This window comes from Cynocephalus volans, chromosome 1, assembly GCF_027409185.1.
Source record: "Cynocephalus volans isolate mCynVol1 chromosome 1, mCynVol1.pri, whole genome shotgun sequence".
Taxonomy (NCBI): Eukaryota; Metazoa; Chordata; class Mammalia; order Dermoptera; family Cynocephalidae; genus Cynocephalus; species Cynocephalus volans.
This window is the reverse complement of record NC_084460.1, coordinates 24,689,608-24,709,514: the sequence shown is the minus strand read 5'-3', so window position 1 is coordinate 24,709,514 and position 19,907 is coordinate 24,689,608. Positions and strand designations below refer to the sequence as shown.

Here is a 19,907-nt window from a genome sequence, read left to right as displayed (position 1 = left end):
AAATAATAAAAACAGAATTGTATACTACAACACCATATTGGTTGTCCTTTACCCAATAAATACAATCTATCATCAAAAAAGCAAAGAAATGCAAAACTTGGTTAATAAACATTGCTTTAAAAAATAAAAATAGGGCCGGCCCGTGGCTCATTCGGGAGAGTGTGGTGCTGAGAACACCAAGGCCCCGGGTTCGGATCCCATATACGGATGGCCGGTTCGCTCACTGGCTGAGCGTGGTGCTCACACCAAGTCAAGGGTTAAGATCCCCTTACCGGTCATCTTTTAAAAAAAATAAAAATAAAAATAAAAAATAAAAATAAAAATAAAAAGAAAAATAAAATCTATCCATTCCTCGGTTCTGAGACACGAGTCCTATTCTTAGGTATCTGTTAGTGCCGCACAGCTACTAAGTTGACCTTAATAAGTTGACTGCCCATTTGCCCCTGTACAGTGCTTGACAGACCTCTAAGGATTCAAAAATGAGTTTCCTCAACAGCTTTCTCCTAACATCCAAGTGGTAAATATGACTCTTCCTCCTCTTTTGGTCACTTGGTGAAAGGCACATTGACTGCCCAGCTCCCCAAACCTGGGTTGTAGAGACACCTAAGAGGCCCCCTGTCCTACATGCCATCTGTCACCTAGACCCAGTGAATGCTAAAAGCTCTTGATCCATCCTCTACTCTCAATCCCTGCTACCATTTGCCTAATTCAGACCACCACTCTCTTCACTATGTCACTGCTCACTCTCTCTACTTCCAAGCTTCCTTTTCTTCAATTCATTTTCCCCCACTATACAAAGAGTAATCTTTCAAAAACATAAATCTGATCACATCACTTCCCTACTTAAAATATATTTCAATGGATTCCAACTGTTGTTTGGCTAATATCCAAATTTCTTACCTTGCCTGAGTAAGTACCACGCTGTACTTCCTCAGTGCCCTGTGCATGCTGTGGCCACCACCAGGCCTTCACTTTTCTGCCTAGAATCCTTTCCCTTCTTTTTGTTGGGCCAACTCCTCCTTCAAGGTATAGACAACTCGAATAGCACCTCTTCCAGAAGCCTTCCCTAATCCCCCAGGACTGGGTTAGAGTAGGCACTGGATAAAGATTTGCTGAATAAATGAACCAAGTGTAATAAAAGGCACATGCAACTTGACCTCTGAAGCAGCTGCCCAATCAGCTAAGCTGCGGGCACCCACATGCCAAAAATTTCCCCACTTACAAGTCAGCAAATCCCATTCACCAGATAACTGTCTATAAAAGTTTCTAAGATTTATTAGTATATACATATTTTTGGTACAAAATTTATAAGTACAAAAGGGTATTCAGTAAAAAGTTTCTTCCTCCTGCCTCCCAGAGGCAACCACTGATAATCAGCATTTGGGTATGCTTCCTCAGAGAGTCTATGCATGTACAAATATACAGGAACATACAGAAGACTCATGTTTTCTTAAGTGCTTCTCCCACATTCAAAACCTTTATCCTCAAGGTCTTCACGTATGACCTAGTTATGGTAATATAACTAAGGGAATTCACATGGAGAATATGTCAGAATCTTGTTTATTTCTATTTGAAAAGGTTCCTCACATGTCCTTTCTTTTCTTTTTTGAGATTTATATATAGCTTTATTGAGGTACAATGCAAGTATCATAAAATTCACCCCTTAAAGTGTACAATTCGGTGGTTTCTACTACCTTCACAGATTGTGCAACCGTCACTACTGTCTAACTTCAGATCATTTTCATCACCCCAAAGAGAAACCCCATATCCCATACCCATTCCCTTTTCCCCCTTTTCCTCAGCCCCTGGCAACCACTAATCTACTTTCTATTTCTATATATTTGCCTATTATGGACATATTTTACATTTCATATAAATGGAATCATACAATATGTTGCCTTTTGTGGCTGGCTTCTTTTTCTTTGCATAATGTTTTCAAGGTCCATCCATGTTGTAGCAGGCATCAGTACTTCATTCCTTTTTATGGCCAAATAATATTACATTGTATTATTATATCATATTTTATTTATCCATTCATCAGTTGATTGACATTTGAGTTGTTTCCATTTTTTTTTGACTGTTATGAATAAGCTGCTATAAAGATTTGTGTACAGATTTTTGTGAGGACACATGCTTTTACTTTTCTTGGGTATATATCTAAGAGTGAACTTGTTGGGTCATGAGGTAACTACGTTTAACATTTTCAGGAACTACTAAACTGTTTTCCAAAGCTGCCGCACAATTTACGATCCCAAGAGTAACGTATGAAGATTCCAATTTCTCCACATCCTCACAAATACTTTTTGATTTTAGCCATTCTACTAGTTTTGATTTGCATTTCCCAGCTGACTAATAGTGTTGAGCATTTTTTCACGTGCTTATTCGTGATCTGTATATCTTGTTTGTAGAAATATATTCAAATAATTTTTCCATTAAAAAAATTTTCTTGGAAGCGGGATCCAATCAAGATGGCAGAATAGACAGTCCACAGCATCGCTCTCTCCCACAAATCAACCAAATTTACAACTATAAAAATGTAACATCAGTCAAGCTGGGGCACTGGAGCTCAGAGGAAGAGGAGGAGAGACCTACGGAGTTCATGAAGGCAGGAGAAACTACGATGAGAGAAAGAAAAAGCTGCTCTGAGCATTTCAGGCTGCGGCTGCTGTAAGGCTGGAGCTGATGAGCGCATGGAGCAGGAGCCGGCAGAAGCCGCAGCAGCTGTGCCCTTCAGATGGAGTTACTTGGAGGCAGCAGGGGAGAAGAGGGCTTTGGCGGCCCCCAGGACAGCAAGACCACTAAAAGGGTTCACGTGGACCCACACAGGAGCAAGGAGCCACAACAACTGAGAAAAGGGAGCTATTAAGAGGCCGGTGAGTCATCGCAAGGGACCGGTGCAGGGCCCATCCCATGGGAAGTATTTGCAGCACGGGCGGTGGGGGAGATGGGCCCACCAGGGGAACACTGGGACACAGCAAGGACAGCTGATCTACCCCCCAGTCAGCACAGGACCACTCAGAGACGACTGGTCAGGAATGCAGAATTGCATGGGGTGCAGTTTGATGAAAAAAACTCAGGCCCAGATCAGAGATTCTACAGAACACAGGTCTCTGGAGAGCCGGAAGTACTTACAAGGTCAACCATTAAACCCTGAGCTGCACAAAAAGCCTGCCCTAGGGAAACAGCAGAAAGTAGCAATTTAGCTCAACCACACAGGTCAAGTACTGGTTCCCACAGGAAGTGTTAGAAGCAAAGTACAAAAAATTAGTTCTGGCCCAAGCACACCACCAGCACCTTGGGGCTTGCCTGGGAACTGGAGGCTTGGATCTGGGGACCAAACCCCACTCCCACTTCCAGGCAAACTGCACCAGTGCCTCAGGGCCAGCCTGGGGACCTGAAGCATGGAGAAGGGGACTGGACCCCCCTCCCACAAGGCACACCACGCCAGCACCTTGGGGCCTGCCCAGGGACCCGAGGCAAGGAGAAGGAGACCAGACCTCTCTCCCACAACCAGGCACTACTGAGCCAGAGCCTTGGGGCTCACCCAGGGACCCAGGGTATGGAGTTGGGGACCAGAACACCCTCCCACAACCAGGCACAACATGCCAGCACCTCAGAGCCCACCCAGGGACCCGGGGTATGGAGAAGGGGACCGGACCTCCCTCCCACAACCAGGCACAACATGCCAGCACCTCAGAGCCCACCCAGGGACCCGGGGCATGGAGAAGGGGACTGGACCTCTCTCCCACAACCAGGCACACTGCACCAATGCCTCAGGGCCTGCCCGGACACCTGAGGTATAAGGAAGGGGACCAGACCACCCTCCCACAACCAGGCACACCAAGCCAGCTCCTCGGGGCCTGCCCACGGTCCCGGGGCATGGAGAAGGGGACTGGACCACCCTCCCACAACCAGGCACACCATGCCAGCACCTCAGAGCCCACCCAGGGACCCAAGGCATGGAGAAGGGGACCGGACCTCTCTCCTACAACCAGGCACACCAAGCCAGCGCCATGGGTCCCACCCAGTGACCTGAGGCATGGAGCCAGGAACCAAACTCTCCTCCCACAACAAGGCACACAACGCCAGCACCTTCAGGGCCCACCCAGGCACCTGAGGCAAGGAGAAGGGGACTGGACCTCTCTTCCACAACCAGGGACACTGTGCCAGCACCTTGGGGCCTACCTAGCCCAGAGGCATGGAGAAGGGGACTGGACCCTCCTCCCACACTAGGCACAAAATGCCAGCACCTTGAGGCCCACCTGGGTACCCAAGGCATGCAGAAGGGGACTGGACCCTCCTCCCACAATCAGGCACACTGCACCAGTACCTCAGGGCCTGCCCAGCAACCCAGGACATGGAGAAGGGGACTGGACCCCTCTCCCACAACCAGGCACATGGCGCCAGCGCCTTGGGGCCTGCCCAGGGACCAGAGGCATGTAGAAGGGGACCAAACACACCCCACAACCAGGCATACTGCCAGTGCCAAGGAGCATGCCAAAGACAGCACCTCCACTTGGGTGGCCCACCACAGCCACCACAATAACCATGGCTGCTGCAAAAGCGGCTAGACACCACAGCCACCACGCAGATGGTCTGCCAACCACTGGAGTGCATTCACACAAGAAGAGTCACCAGCAGAGACAAAGAAAAGAAGAAGATGTCTCTTTCCACAAAACCCATTTCAGAGTGACAGATGAAGCATCTGCTTTATGATAATATTGGGGGACCTGATCATATCTCTCAGCATTGGACAGATCATCTAGGCAACAAGTTAACAGAGTAACCATTATTCTTTCAGAAGGAAAGAAGAAATCAAGGGCAATTAGAGGGGGAAGGGGGGAAGTTGGACAAGGGGCATAAAGAATAATTATGATTTGTAACAATATATATGCTAGTAATACTGATTTAATCAACATATCTCAATGTTCAACCCCCAAAATATGTATATTCGATTTTGATTCAATAAATAAAAATAATAAATAAATAATTAAAAATTTTTCTTTAATGGACATGTAATTATACATACTTATGGGGTACAGTCTGATGTTTTGACACACATTACGTTGTAGATTAATCAGGTTAGAATAGTTAATGTATCAATCACTTCGTGCATGTAACATTTGTTTGTGCTCACATGCCCCTTATGTTCAGAAGCTTTAACATTAAGATGGACCTTCCTCAGCCAGTGTCAGGGAAATCTATTGAAGGTGACACTGGTGGTGCCTGTGCTCCCATTTCCATTTAGAAAGGACACTCTGGAGGTTGCAGAGGAGGCAGCAAGGCTAGCCTGGTAAGCCTGATGCCAGAACCCCATGCCTGGGTGCAGCCACAGAAAGTGACTGGGACTTGTGGAAACTGAGTAAGGCAAGGTCAGAAAGCCAGACCCAAAATGTGGCACAGTGGGGAAACAAGCAGGATCCTAGGAGATGGCAGACACAGGAACCAGATCCTGCAAAAGGACTGTGAGATTCCCAGGGGTGGAAGACAAGAACAGTTGTGGTGGGTTTTACAGTGAGGAGCCAGAAAAGGCTGAGTGAAGACCTATAAAGGCCCTGGGACTCTGCTGGTATCTCTGGGGCAAAGGAAACGGAAAAGTCAGACTAGCGCAAATGTGCCCACCTGAGTGGTGTGCACCGGGGTCACAAGCATAAGCCTGGCCTGCCCAAGAAAAGGCTGGGATCTGGGTCGCTGACTGACACACCTTGCCCAAAGTCCTGCCTGCTGCATGTGTACCACGTAGACAAATCTTAAGGGGGTGGGATTCTAAGTCAGGAACTGGGCACAGAAAAGGGGTTTTACTTCACAGGGAAACAAGCAAGAGGATTACCTCTAGCATTCCTTAGGCCAGCTATGTAAACTGCCAGCTGCCAAGAGGAAATGCCATCTGTGAGGCAGGTACAGTAGTTATCTGGAGCACAGGGTGAACAGTCCACAGTGAGTAGTTTCAGGTTGCTTGGGACAGGAGCTGCCTTCTGTATCAAGAAGTGGACACCCAGGTTTGGCCGATGTCTCACCTGAGCAGGCAGCTTGGCCTGGCCCCTTCCTAAGAGCAGAGACATTCCTGCATTCTGTCTGATCATCCCCGTCTCAGCTGAAGGCTTCCAGCAGTCAAGGAGAAAACAAAGTTCACTTCTTTTATCTACAGGTACTTCTAAAAGCAGGCCATGGCAGTAAAATACCTCCACTCTGCTTTCAAGCCAGCATTATAACGAGACTTGCTTGCTATTTTAACACTGAGATTGTTTCCTAGACCTTTGATTTCTGTAATATACATCATCTTGGGGCTGCAACATAGTCCTTTTTTCATTGTAAAATAATCCTTTGTTGTTAAAAGCAATGAATCAGGGAGCCTGACTTATGAATGGGAGCAAAGGGAGGCAATATGCTCCCTCAGGACATGAAGTATTTGTCTACTGGGGCAGATCACTTCCAAGAGAGCCACCAAATCTCCAAGGAGAAAAGAAATACTTGCCTTTTATCTCCTCCCTCCCCAGACTGCCCATGGCCATGTGGAGCTAGGTAAGTCCAGTCCATAGGGTCCTCTGGGCCCAGATGCAAGGGGAAGATATTTACAAAGGCACTGTCACTTCACAAGACCTTGGAGGAATTCGGAAAACAGCACATATGGCCTCAGGGTCATCTGCCCACATGTGATCCCATCCGTACCTTTAAACACACACAGAATTTGACACATGTTGCCTCTGAACAATTAGTTGGAAGGCAGTATTAATGACACAGACCTACCAAGTGCTAGAGAGAATGTGATCCATCTTAGCCTAAAAGGATTCAGATTAAAAGGGGGCTTTCCTCTTGTGAGACAGGCCCAGGGCTTCCCCAAGTTCACGGACAATGGAGACATAGCATTTTCCCAAGGGTCTTCGTTGAGGAAGTTTGACCATCTATGCTTGTCGCTTTTGCCCTCAAAAAAGTAGAGGGGCACTAAGGGAGAAAATGCCAAGGAGCCAAGGTGCACTAGGGTGGCAATAATCACATAGTGGACAAGGGCCTCTAAAGGAAAAAGGAGGCACCAACATTTATGAGAATAAGATAGGGCCCGGGCCTGGACAGGTCAGCAAATCTCAGGCTCAACTACTGGCCAGTACCACCAACTAAGTGAATACTACCTTAGTTTTCTCTGCTCTCAGCCACAGCTCTTCTCCAGGATGACACAGCTTCTCTGAGTCAACTTCCATTCCCAGTTTGACCTCTAGACACTACCCTCTCCTCCTAAGGGACCCCGCCCCCATCAAGCCTAGTATTTCCCTCTAGCCCACAGGCTTTTTCTTGAGGAAATAAAGAGCAAGACATTCAGAAATGATGATTCATGGAAGCATTCCCCTTTAGCTATCATCCTTCTTTTCACAGGTCCAGATACCCTAAAATATTGATCACACTTGTTGGCGTCCAGTACCTCACTGGCCATCGGTCCAACTGGACCTGGCTAAAGTCCTTGCCTCGCCACTCAGATCCTCCTGCTGAAGTCAGCAGTGTCCTTCACACTTGCAAAGCCAATGGGCTTTTCTCTGTCCTTCCCTCGAAGTCTCTGCAACATTAAACATCACTGATCTCTTTCTTCTTCCTTAGTGTCTGAGGCAATGCTCTTTCCTGCTTCTCCTGTTTCAGTCTCCTGGACTTTTCCCCCACGACATCACTGGGGTGCCCTTATTATCTCTACATCTGGATACTGGCTGACTGCAGCCCATACCCTTGGCTTTGACAATGACTTCTAAACATGTATCTTAGGATCAGACAGCCCTCCTTGGTTATCTCCTGGACCTATGATTCTCCTGTGCTTTTTATTTCAAGGACAGGTACCACCAACCTTCCCAATCTCCTAAGATGGAAATCTAGGAGTCATCCTAGATACCTCTTTTCCCAACTTATGCCCCACAGCTAGTCTGTCATCAGATCCTACTGACCTAATGTCCACAAAATTTCCTTAACCTGCCTGGGGTGGACACTGTGGATGGACCCAGCCAACACCCTGCTTCTGGGGTGTAGTGCCTGGAAAGTAAAGGGGCCTCTAGAAGCTGGACCTGAGGTTACCTGGTACAGCAGTCCAACACACACATTCCTCTCTCCAGGGACTGGCCTCCTTTCCTGAGCAGCACCCAGCTCAGCTCTTTCCCAAGACAAATGCTCTGGTATGCTCTGTTGTCTCCGCTCCCTACGGACTGGCAATGGAATCAGCAAGGCAAAACTGTTTTGGGTACAGAGTTGTTTTCTTCTTTCTGACTTCTGCTTGCTGGGCTGACTCAGGAAGCCCAGACCCCGGCATGTCTCCTAACAACAATGAGCATTTCATCACCACTGCAGGGAATTTAGAATTTATTCTAGATCTCTAGGCATCACAGATAATATGACTAGAAAGTGCTGCTTCCAGGGCTACCAGGTAGTAGGACAATGCAAGGTCAAGTGCAACCTGCAGGATGGGTAGATTTTTCTAAATGTTATCAAGGAGGTGTGGAAAATTCCAGTGTGTATGGGAGGTTTTAAGAAAGACGAGTCCTGCTGGGCCGAACTCTGCACTCCTTGGACAGAAGTGCATCAAGATCTTGCTGATCCAGCAGCTAGGAATACCTATTCAGTCCACTGAAATCAGATGGAAGCCTAGGGCAGACTTAAGCCCAGTTCAGGACAGCTGCTGCCATGGCAATTTATTACCATTAAGAGACAAGCTCTTGGAAGAAATCTGCCTATCAAATATGACAAATATGACAAAAGTAAAGATGTCAGAGTTTTCCCTAGACAATTTTGTTTGCTTTAGATTTCAGAATGGTAGGTAGGAGCATGAAGAAAAGTCCGTTGCATCTAAACAGAATTTGAAAGGCATGCAAGCAGGAAGTAAAGCATATTGCTTACCTTGTGAACACTGGTCAAGACATTTAGGGAAGAGAAACCTAGGGGGGAAAAAGAAATATTTTAAAATCATTCAACTCAGAGTTGTCATTATTTCCCACAAAAATGTGAATACATCACTGATATGCAAGTTGCCTTACTTGATGAGGCAAGCAGCAGTCAGCACTGAGCATTAAAGACAGCCATAGTTATTCAAAAGACTTCCATGGCTTTGTGCCAAAGTTCCCCAAGCCAGGAGGTCCACAGAAGATCTCACATGGCTGTCTCTTGGTGGAACATCAAAGAAGGGATACTGGGGGCAGGACCAGGTCTTTAAATTATAGGAGATGGAGAAAGAGAGCTAGTCTTTTTTGAAAGAGATGCCGTTCTGAGTAAAGGGGAAATTTCAAGGGAAAATGAGAATTACATTCATCTAACTCCACTAGGGGCCTTCCAAACCAAAGTTGCCATGCTTCTCTTTAGGTGCACACTACAATCCCAGTTCTCCTTTAATTTCATTTTTAACTCAAACAGTGAATGAAAAGCAGGAACTGAATGACTGGATCACAAGTAAAGCAAGAGGTGGGGTGACTGATCCAAAGTGTGAGTTAGCTAACATCTATGTATATAGCACTGCAGTAAGCTCCAGAGAAAAACTCATATTCTCACCTCCTGAAGCATGACAAGGCATTTCTCAGGGAAGAAAGCTAACACCAATGAGAATAGCAGCTGCCTTTTATTGAGTTCCCACTATGGGCTGGGCATGGTGAACGTAGTTCACATACAGGATCTTGTTCTGTCATCCTGTCCACCCTGTGCGTTGGGTATCTAACAGATGCAAAGCATGGGTTTAGGATGGCTAAGCTGACTCGGAAGCTTGTCCAAGCTGGGAAATGAGAGGCTGAAGCAGAAACCCCGGTCTGCTTGGCTCCACAGAGTGCCTGTGTTTTCTTCCCCAGCTTGGATGAAATCACTTGTATGAATTGCTGCTGGTCTAGTTGAGTGTTCAAAACACTGGGCAATTTGTGTCCTGGAATTTCCTTGGTGGTGGCAAGTCTTCATCCTTTCATTTGACTTCTGACAGCAGTCATACACACACCATTTGGAACCAAACTAGGTAGATGAATGATTTAGATGAATACCACTTTCGGCTGTGGATCCAGTTCTCTTGCCTGACTCTCTCATTGTTTCTGAAGAATCCCAAGGAGAAATCCCCGTGTGCTACATGAGCAAGGTCAAGAGGTTTAGAACAAGGGAAGAGATGTCCACACCAGAGTCTGCACCATCAAACATTAAAACAATGGATATACTGGTTACTGACCAGCTCTTCCTCTGAATAACACAAGTTGCTGTGATTACAATATATTCCTAAGCCTTACATAGGTATGGTATGATACCATTCATTTGTAATACACTAACCATGTACCTGATTTATACAAAATTCTAGTCTATCAATAAAAGACAATTTTGATCAAGATCTACCTTACTCCAAAACATGGTCCCACAATTCCTACATGCATATCCACGAAAATCCCAAGAGCAGATACCTGGGCTGACTTGTTCCTTGCTACAAACTCAATGATTAGAATGGTCCTGGCACAAAGCAGACATTCAATAGATACCCATTGAATGAAATGTTAGAATAAAGATATCAAGCAAATCTCACATGGACTCATCCTGAATTCAAATTGAGCCCACTTCCTAGATTAAAAAAGCTACACAAACATCCACCTCACAGTAAGGAAAAATAAGCCTTACTATGCTCTATCTCCACCTTTTTTTATTCCAAAAACATTATCTAGACTCAATGAGGCAAATTTTGTTTTTGTTAAGGAAATAATTTTACAAAAAAACCCCAACACTGAATTCAGAGTTTTAAAAACTTGATTTTTTAAAAAACTTTTCTTATTAAAGTTCAAAGCTAGCATCATAGTTAAGGGATGCCTTCTCTTTCAGATCAGGAACACAACAAAGGATGTTTGCTCCTGCTACTTCTATTCAACATTATACTGGAGGTTATAGTCAGGGCAATTAGGCAAGAAAATAAATAAATAAAAGGCATCCAGATTGGAAAGGAAAAAGTGAAACTATCTCTATTTATAGCTGACATGCTTTTGTATGTAGAAAATCCTAAGGATTCCATGAAAAAAACTAATAGACAAATAAATGAGTTCAGCAAAGTTGCAGGATATAAGATCAACATACAAAAATCAATTTTATGTTTATATACTGGCCATGAAAAATCCAAAAATGAAATTTAGACAACAATTCTATTTATCTTAGCATCCAAAAGAATAAAGAATAAATTAAACAAAGGGAAAGTAAGACTTGTATACTGAAAACTACAAAACATTGCTGAAAGAAATTAAAGAAGACCTAAATAAATGGAAAGACATATCCACGCTCATGAACATGATAAAGGACTTGGATTCAGAATTTATAAAGAACTCTCCCAACTCAATAAAAAGAGAAATAACCCATTTAAAAATAGGCAAAGTATCACACATTGTGTACATGTGTTTTTTGTTTTGGCAGCTGGCCAGTACAATGATTGAACCCTGGACCTTAGTATTATCAGCACCATGCTCTAAAACCAACTGAGCTAACCAGCCAGCCTGTGTACATGCGTTGAAATTTGTTTTTTTGTTTATTTATTTGTTTTTTGCATGTGTTGAAATTTGAATAGAGATTTTTCCAAAGAAGACATACATTCAGATCCCCTTATTGGTCAGCCACCAAAAACAAGCAAACAAAAAACAAAGACGACATATGAGTGGCCAATAAGCAAATGAAAATATGCTCAACATCATTAGCATTAGTGAAATGCAAATCAAGACCACAATGAGATACCACTTCACACCAGGATGGCTAAAAAAGACAACAAAAAGTACTGATGAGAATGTGGAGAAATTGGAACCCTCGTATATTGCTGGTAGGGATGTAAATGGTGCAGTTGCTTTGGAAAACAGTTTTCAGTTCCTCAAAAAGTTAAACATAGTTACCATATGATCCAGCAATTCTTTTTTTTTTTTTTTTTTTTTTTTAGTGTGTGAAAGGCATGGATGGATTTTATTTATTACCCTATATCTACAATTTAATTTGAGGTAAAATATAAGCAACACATAAAAATGCCTATTTCTGCTACCATGTAATATAACTCTCCATTGTGAATATTGTGAGAGAGGAAATGAAAATTCTATGCCATCACATACTCCAGCTTTTCATACAGCTGGTTATTTTACAATTAATTGTTTGCAAAATCTCAACACATGTAAGATTCTCCTAAAATGGCGCAGAACATCAGAGGGTGCATAATCAGCTTACCGACCCATCACTCTCCACACTGGGGCCTCAATGTGACAAGGAGAATTAGGAAATGATGCAGGCAATGACAACCCCATCGAGCCTGATCCAAGCTGGTACATGTGCCAAAGAATTCCACAACATGACAGGTCGGATACGTGACTGAGGGGCTTTAGTGTCGTCTAGTGTGCCCAAGTACTCATACCTGATCTTCAACTTCTGGTACACCGTGCATTTTATTTGGACGAAAAGTAAAAGTGGTACAGGTTCTCTGTATTTCGCCTATAATCCACACGCTGAGATACTGACCTCTGACTGTTAGGTGATCCAGAGGGTTTTTCTTTTAATTATGATAAAAAACATATGAACCATGATAGATAGCTTAGGAAAAGGTTTAGTCAAATATACAGATACTAATTGTTCACTCAGTCATTAAGGAGAGCTGTGAACAAATATTCCTAGGTATATACCCAAGAGAACAACAGAAAACATATGTCCATACAAAAACTTGAGCACAAATGTTCATAGCAGTATTATTCATAATAGCCAAAAAGTATAAATAACTCAAATGTCCATCAACTGATGAATGGATAAATAAAATGTGGTAAATCCATACAATGGAATATTATTTGGCCATAAAAAGGAACAAAGTACTGATACATGCTACAACATGAATGAACCTTGAAAACATTATTCTAAGTGAAAGAAGCCAGACACAAAAGACCACATATTGTATAATTCCATTTATGTGAAATGTCCAGAATAAGCAAATCCACAGAAAAAGTAGAGTAGCAGTTGCCAAGGGATGAGGGGAGGAAGGAATGAGGAGTGACTGCTAATGGCTATAAAGTTTCTTTTTGGGATGATGAAAATGAATTGGATGTTGGTAAGGGTTACACATCTTTGTGTATATACTAAAAAATACTGAACTGTATACTTTAAATGGGTGAATTTTATGGCATATGAGTTATATTTCTATAAAGCTACTATACACAAAAGCCATGTACATGTATACTATAAAATATCAAATAGTTTCCCATCATCCACCACTCATTCTCAAGGCACTGGCCATTTTCCCGAAGGAACCACTATTAATAGTTTGTTTTGCATCCTTCTAGATATCATGAACTTTTTAAAGACCTCTTATGGATATCCCAAAACGTAACCAGTCACTTTAATGAGCATTTGGATTATTTCCACTTTTCTGATATTATAAACAGGTTGTTTTGAACACTGCAGAGAACATCTGTCATGTTTCAGATTGCCAGTACCTCTCTCCTAGGCTTGATTAGGAAGTCCATCCCCCTTTGTAAAGGGCAGAAAATTGCTTTCCACCCTTCTTGCACTCTGCTGCATGCATGTTGCACCAACTGGATGTGCCACAAGATTCCAGCTGGCAGTGAGCAAAGTGAGTGAGAGAATATATGGTAAGCAAACTCCATTTTCTGGTGAAGGAAGTAGTAGACATATTCCCCTACCAGGGTAGCCCTACTGGAGGTTTGAGCATTGTTCCTGGCTGCCTAGCTAATACAGCCTGACTCTTTGGCCCTCTTGGAGATCCTGAAAGCTATCTAAAGTTCTCTAATAAACCCCTTTTGATTTAAACATGCTGGAGTTAAGAATTAAACATGTTTGGAATTAAGAATTCCCCATGAAAAAAATATAAATGTGTATATGCACATTTGTACAAATATAACTGTATAATAAAATTCTAACAATAGAATGGCCAAATTTCTCTCCAAGGAGATTGTGATGGTTAATCTTAGGTGTTAAGTTGACCAGATTAAGGAATACCTAGAAACCTGGTAAAGCATTATTTTTGTGTGCATCTATGAGGGAGTTTCCAGAGGTGATTAGCACGTGAGCATGAGTGGACTGGGTGGGATAGATCCACCCTCAATATGGGCAGGCACCAACCCAGTCTGCTGGGGGGGCTGGAGAGAACAAAAATGGAGGAAAAGGCGAATCTCTCGCTCTAAATGCTGGAGCTGGGATATACCCTTCTTTCCTGTCCATGGACATCAGAACTCGAGACTTTTCAGCCTTTGGGTTCCAGGACTTACACCAGAGGCACCTCCAGGCTCTCAGGCCTTTAGCCTCTGAGAATTACACCATGAGCTGCCATAGTTCTGAGGCTTCCAGACTTGGACTGAGCCACACTATCTGCATCTAGTTTGCAAACAGCCTGTCATGGGATGACTCAGCCTTCACAATCACATGAGCCAATTCCCCTAATAAATCCCCTCTCATATATTTATATACACATCCTATTGGTTCTGTCTCTCTGAAGAACCCTGACTAATACAGAGATTGTATCATTATATTCCTATCAACAGTATATGAATGCACCTATTTTCCCACAATGTTGCTGGATAATAAATCACTCCAAAGCTAAGTGACTTAAAATAATGATGATTTCTTATTTCTTGTGATGCTATGGGTTCGCTGGGCAGTTATTTTGGCCTGGGGCTGCTCACCTGGGGCTGGTTGTCTAAAATGGTCTCACTCACAGGCCCAAATGGAGCCTCAGTCCAGATGGCAGGAATGGGATTGGGTGGGCCTGTCTCCACATAGTCTCTCATCCTCTAGCAGCCTAACCTGCTTATTCATGAGGTGGTCTCTCAGCTCCCAGAAGCAAGAGAGGGCAAGTCTCAAGATGTAAATGCACTTCAAGCCTCTGCTTGTTTCATGCAATGTTAATGTCCCATCAGCCAAAGCAAGTCATATGGCCAAGCCCAAATTCAAAAGGTAAGAAATAGATTTAATTCTTCAATTCTTGATGGAAGGGGCAGCTTTTGCTGTGGCCATGTTTTTAATCTACCGCAGTTAGCCAGGTAAAATATTTTTTCTTTTTAAAATTTTTGGGCTAAACCCTGACCATTTAATTTTCTTTTAATGGAATGGGCTTAATTTTATTTAATAACTTTCTATTCTTGACCATAGTTCCCATAATTCTTTTATCCATTCCATGTGCCCATGCAATCTAATCATTAGTTTTTCAACAGAGTGTAAACCATGATAATACATTTGGAAATTTCTCATTAATATCTAAAAAAATTAACAATCAGTAATTTTGATTTGTCGACTTAAATGTTTTTCTTTTCCCAATATGAAAAAATGAAGAATTAGTATACTCACACTAATTCACTAATATCACTTACCCCTGATTCTGTTGCTTATATTTTTATATTCCTTAACTATAATTTACCAAATTTTACATTTTTATATTTAAACAGATTATATGCTCATCTTTGGTCCTTTTATATATTTATTTATTTAAATTATTTTCGAGGATACTTAGTACACACATGCAGGAGCACTCATTTATTCAAGAGATATTTCATGAGCAGTTCTTATGTACTAAGCATTAAACGGAAATGGTTCTTGCCCTCACAAAAGCTAAGTTTGTATTCTATAATTCCTCTCTCTTTTCTTTGGCTACCAGCCCAAAGGGGTTTTATTCTCAGAATAACTGAGAATTAACAATATATAAGGTATATTGAGGTGTCCCAAAAGACAAACACATGTAAAGATGTGTCTCCTTCTGGTGAGTGGGAAAAAAATCACTTTCAGTACACTAAACATGCCACATTCTGTGGGTGGAGGATACCTGTGCTCCATGTAGCAGCTCAGGGGCTCCATGCACACCGTAATGGCACCAATGGCAAAGGAGGACTTGACATTTGAGTCTGGGTGGGTCTGCAGGGCCTGGACAACATCAATAACATCTGTGTAGCTGAGGAGAAAAAAGGAATAATTAGTTTACTGATTGGTTCTGCACAGTGGAGGAAGAAGGAAATGCTCAGTGGCCCAGTAACAAGGGTGAAGAAAAACCACAAGAAGGAGCTTGTGATTGGGTTCCTTAGTGCCACCCCACATCATGATTTAGAGCCCCTGCAATCCACGAAGTGTTTCTGTATTCTTAAGTTCTATTAGTCTTCATAACTGTGCACCAGTGGGTGGGAGAGCCACACTGCTCTAGGGGTAAAAGTAAGCCTGCAGGTAACCCTGGGGCTCTAAGGGTGAGACTTGGTATCCTTAGGCCTGTTTTCTAATCATCAAGTTGGGAGCGCCTGCCGTGGTCTATTTTCTATTATAGCTCTTTCTTCTTCTCATCTCACAGAAAAATGCAGGAAAGAGAGAAAGGGGGATTATTAGGACTTGTCCAGGTTAGCAGACAACATGCCAAATACCACTTGCATTTGTATCTCTTGCTTGGAACTCCCTCCAAACTCTAGACTTAAAGAGACAATTCTGTATCTTTGCTTAGAATCTAATACGTTCATGATCCAACTCCCCCATGCCTGCTCCTCCCAAGGCCTTGTCCTTCTTAGTAGAGGGGACTCCACTCTTTCAGATGCTAGGCTGAAAGATTTGCTTGGAGTCTTCTTTGACTCCATTTTTTCCTCATTTTTCAAAATATAGCTAGAAGAGATCACCACCCACATTCCCAAACCCCACTGGGTCCAAACTAATACCATCTCTTGAACACCCCAACAGCCACCCAGCTGGCCCCCTGTTCTTGCCTCACTCCAATCTGTTTTCAACACTGAAGCCAGAGCGATATGCTAAATCCTCAAAACCCTCTAGTGGCTTCCATCTAACTCTGTGTGACAGCTAAAGCCCATACAATTGTCCAAACAGCCCTCTATGATCTGACCCCCCACAATGCAGGGAAGAATTTCATCTCTTACCATCCCTTCTGTACCCTAATCCAACCTCCTGGCTCTTTCCTGAACATGCCAGGCATAGTTCCACCTTCGCACTCTCTGTCCCCTCTGCCTGGAATGCTCTTTTCCTCAGATATCTGTCTGGCTCGCTCCCTTCAGGTATTTGCTCAAGTGGCATCTTATGAGAGAGGTATCCTCTGACTTCATATACCTATATGATACAGCAACTCTCCCTCTTGGCACTCCCTGCTCCCTCCTCTAAATTTTCTCCAAAGCACCAATCATCGGGTACATACGCTGCATTTTATTGTCTGTCTCCACAATAAGAATGTAAGTGGTTGCTGAGTGCTATAAAGCAGGGTGCGTAAAGCAGGGTAGATGAATGAAGTGGACATTCAACCCTGGGCAGACCCCTGGCCACTCCAAGAGGGGACCCACCCTCCTCACCTTGTAGAGGAGAACACTCTACTGATTGACCCAGACTATCACCAAAAGGTCTGTTCCTATGGAGGGAAGTCAAACCTGAGAGGCAGCCTTGATGACCAGATGGGCCTGGGTTTAGCCTGAGCCCTTGGGAGGCCTGTGGTGGTGTCGGTGATAGGTACACCTGCCTGAGCCATTTCTTGAGTTCCTACAACTTGTCTGTATAGAGGTCCTTGGCTTTATCCCAGACTATAGTATTACCCACCCATCCGCCCCCCATCCCCAGGCCTGGTCTTAGTCCTGACCGCCCAGCAGTGCTTCAGTAGAGCACAAGGTGTGCTAGGTTCTGGAGTTCCCCTATGAGGGCCTGGCAGCCAGAGTCCCTTCAGAGTGAGCCATCTACTCAATGGCTTCTCTTCTCCAAGGCTTCTTCCCCTACCTGGGCATGTGTGTATGGCCATGTGGGCTTCTTTCCACCACAGTGACTGGGTGGACCTGGATGCAAGGAGAGTCCCACACAGTGCACGCACTGCCAGGCTCTTATAGCAGCATACTTGGTACATGAGACTGACACTTGCACACTGCCCCAAATCTCCTTGTGGTAGTGTTTAATGGATTTAATTCTCATGGTTAAGTGCACCAGCCTTGCTCCTCAGCATTAGCTTTTCCCCTCTTCTAAAAATATATGTTTGTAGGCTTTTTATTTTCCAAGTTCAGTATAAGCAGTAGAGATACATTTCTTAGGTAGAAAAGGATGACTAAAAGGTTTACAAGCCAATCTTGAGGATTCCAGTTATTTTAATATAATAGGATTTCCTTTAGAGAGGGGTGGCTGGGGATTCCCAAGTTTTCAGAGTATCTCATTAATCTTCACTGATTTTAGTGGGAAAATGTTAGAGTGAAAAACAGACCCCAGGCTCCTTGACGAGGCCTATGTATCTGGGCACTGCCCCAAGAGAGGAAGCCCTTGGCCATTCACTCTACTGATTAAGGGAATCCCTGCTAGAATCTCCCTCTCCCCCCTGCCCTTGCCCTATAATCATCCTGGACGTGGCCTCCAGACAGAAGGAGGCAACCCTCATCACAGAAGGAAGCATGGTGCTTAAGCTGTCAGAGCTTGTACCACCAGACCACTTTGCCTAAACTGACCTAACTGCATGATAAAGGCAAAAGCTGACTTCTTTCTTGTCAGTATTATATTTATTAAAAACAAAAACAAAACAAAACCCTAGCAGTATCTTAACTTTCTTCCCTCTGAAACAAGAGATATTCAAGTCTCCTTTGAGCTCTGTTTATGTTTGCAATTTAAGCCTACAATTTGACTGGGCGCATATTTTACATTAATTCAATTTTTGTTTTGAGAAAGTGTTTTTAATGTAGATAATTCTAAAGAATGATTTTACAACATCCCAGAGTATAAACAAATACAGCCCGTCAACAATTCCTGAATTTTTTAAAACTTAGATTTCCCCAATTTTACTTAAACTTACTTGTGCATGTGTGTGTATTAAGTTCTATACAATTCTGTCACCTGTGTAGTGTATATCCACCACTTCAGCCAAGATACTGAACAGTTCCAACACCATAAGGATCCCTTGTGTTACCCTTTTATAACAAGACTCACCTCCCTCAGGATGTGCCATCCTGAGGGAGGCACATCCCTAACCCGAGAAAACCACCAATCTGTCTTCCATTTCTACAATTTTGTCATTTAAAAAATATATTAATTCAATTTTTAAAACAACTAACAACTCCACTTGATGTCAAAGTTTAATACCACCGTCCCCACTGCTGCACCAAGTCAAATGGGACTAGGCCACTCTAGGGGCTAAAGAAAATTTTGCCCTATGTCACAAATTTCCCCAAGGAATGCTATAAATGAAAATAAAAGCCATATCTGAAGAATAAAATTCTCAATTTGAGAAACCTCTGGGACCTTCCTTTACCAGCAACCTCAATAACGGGCATGAAGATCCAGCCCCAAGGAGATGGACATGCTACGGAGGAGGCTGCTACATATACTCTGCTGAGCCTAAAGAAAATGCATGCAGGCTATAAGAACAGTGCTTAGTGAAGAGCCATAGATTTAGCTGATACTGTGACTGAGTCCTTCAGGAAATCTATCAGAGGTCCCTAGCGTCCTAGGGCTGTGACTGGGTAAAGGCTGGGTCTGCAGTACAAGAGTGGGCTAGCCCTATACTGTCATTGCAGTCCAGAAGCAGCCAGGACAGCTGACACTTTTGCAGACTTGTAAAGTCAGAGACAAGGAGTCAATGAGGCTCTCTGAAGTGATGGAAAATAGAAATGACTTCAGCTGTACATTGTCAAGCTACCAAATTCTTCTCCAGGTCCACACCCCCAATGACTCTCAATTCTGGCAGGGGCAGGATGTGATGGAGCTGGGCCGACCCATTCCTTTCACCAGTAGAAGTGATGGAAAACCAGAAAAAAAACAAGTGCTTCAAGCCAATACTCTTCCTCTGTGGCTTCCACAACCTTAGCCCATAAGGACAAAAGGGCTGACAGAAAGGAAGCTGGAGGCAGGATGTGAGAACAAGGTGTGAAGGTGAATGATGGCCTGGTGGAGTGCACAGGCTCACCCACCTCCTTCCTCAGGACCACCATCCCAACTTTTCTCCAATCCTATCATCACAGCCAGAAGACTAAACA

At 43.5% G+C, this 19,907-nt stretch overlaps 1 protein-coding gene across 1 annotated transcript in view; it reads right to left on the bottom strand.

Moving 5' to 3' along the window:
* Positions 1–19,907, bottom strand: part of DNAAF9 (dynein axonemal assembly factor 9) — a 145,957-nt gene that overhangs the window by 19,616 nt on the left and 106,434 nt on the right. Inside the window, exons 28-29 of the mRNA XM_063100122.1 lie at positions 15,755–15,880; positions 8,866–8,903 (exon numbers count right to left, since the gene is read on the bottom strand). Coding sequence (XP_062956192.1) covers positions 8,866–8,903; positions 15,755–15,880 — 164 coding nt within the window. The remainder of the gene's footprint in view (positions 1–8,865; positions 8,904–15,754; positions 15,881–19,907) is intronic.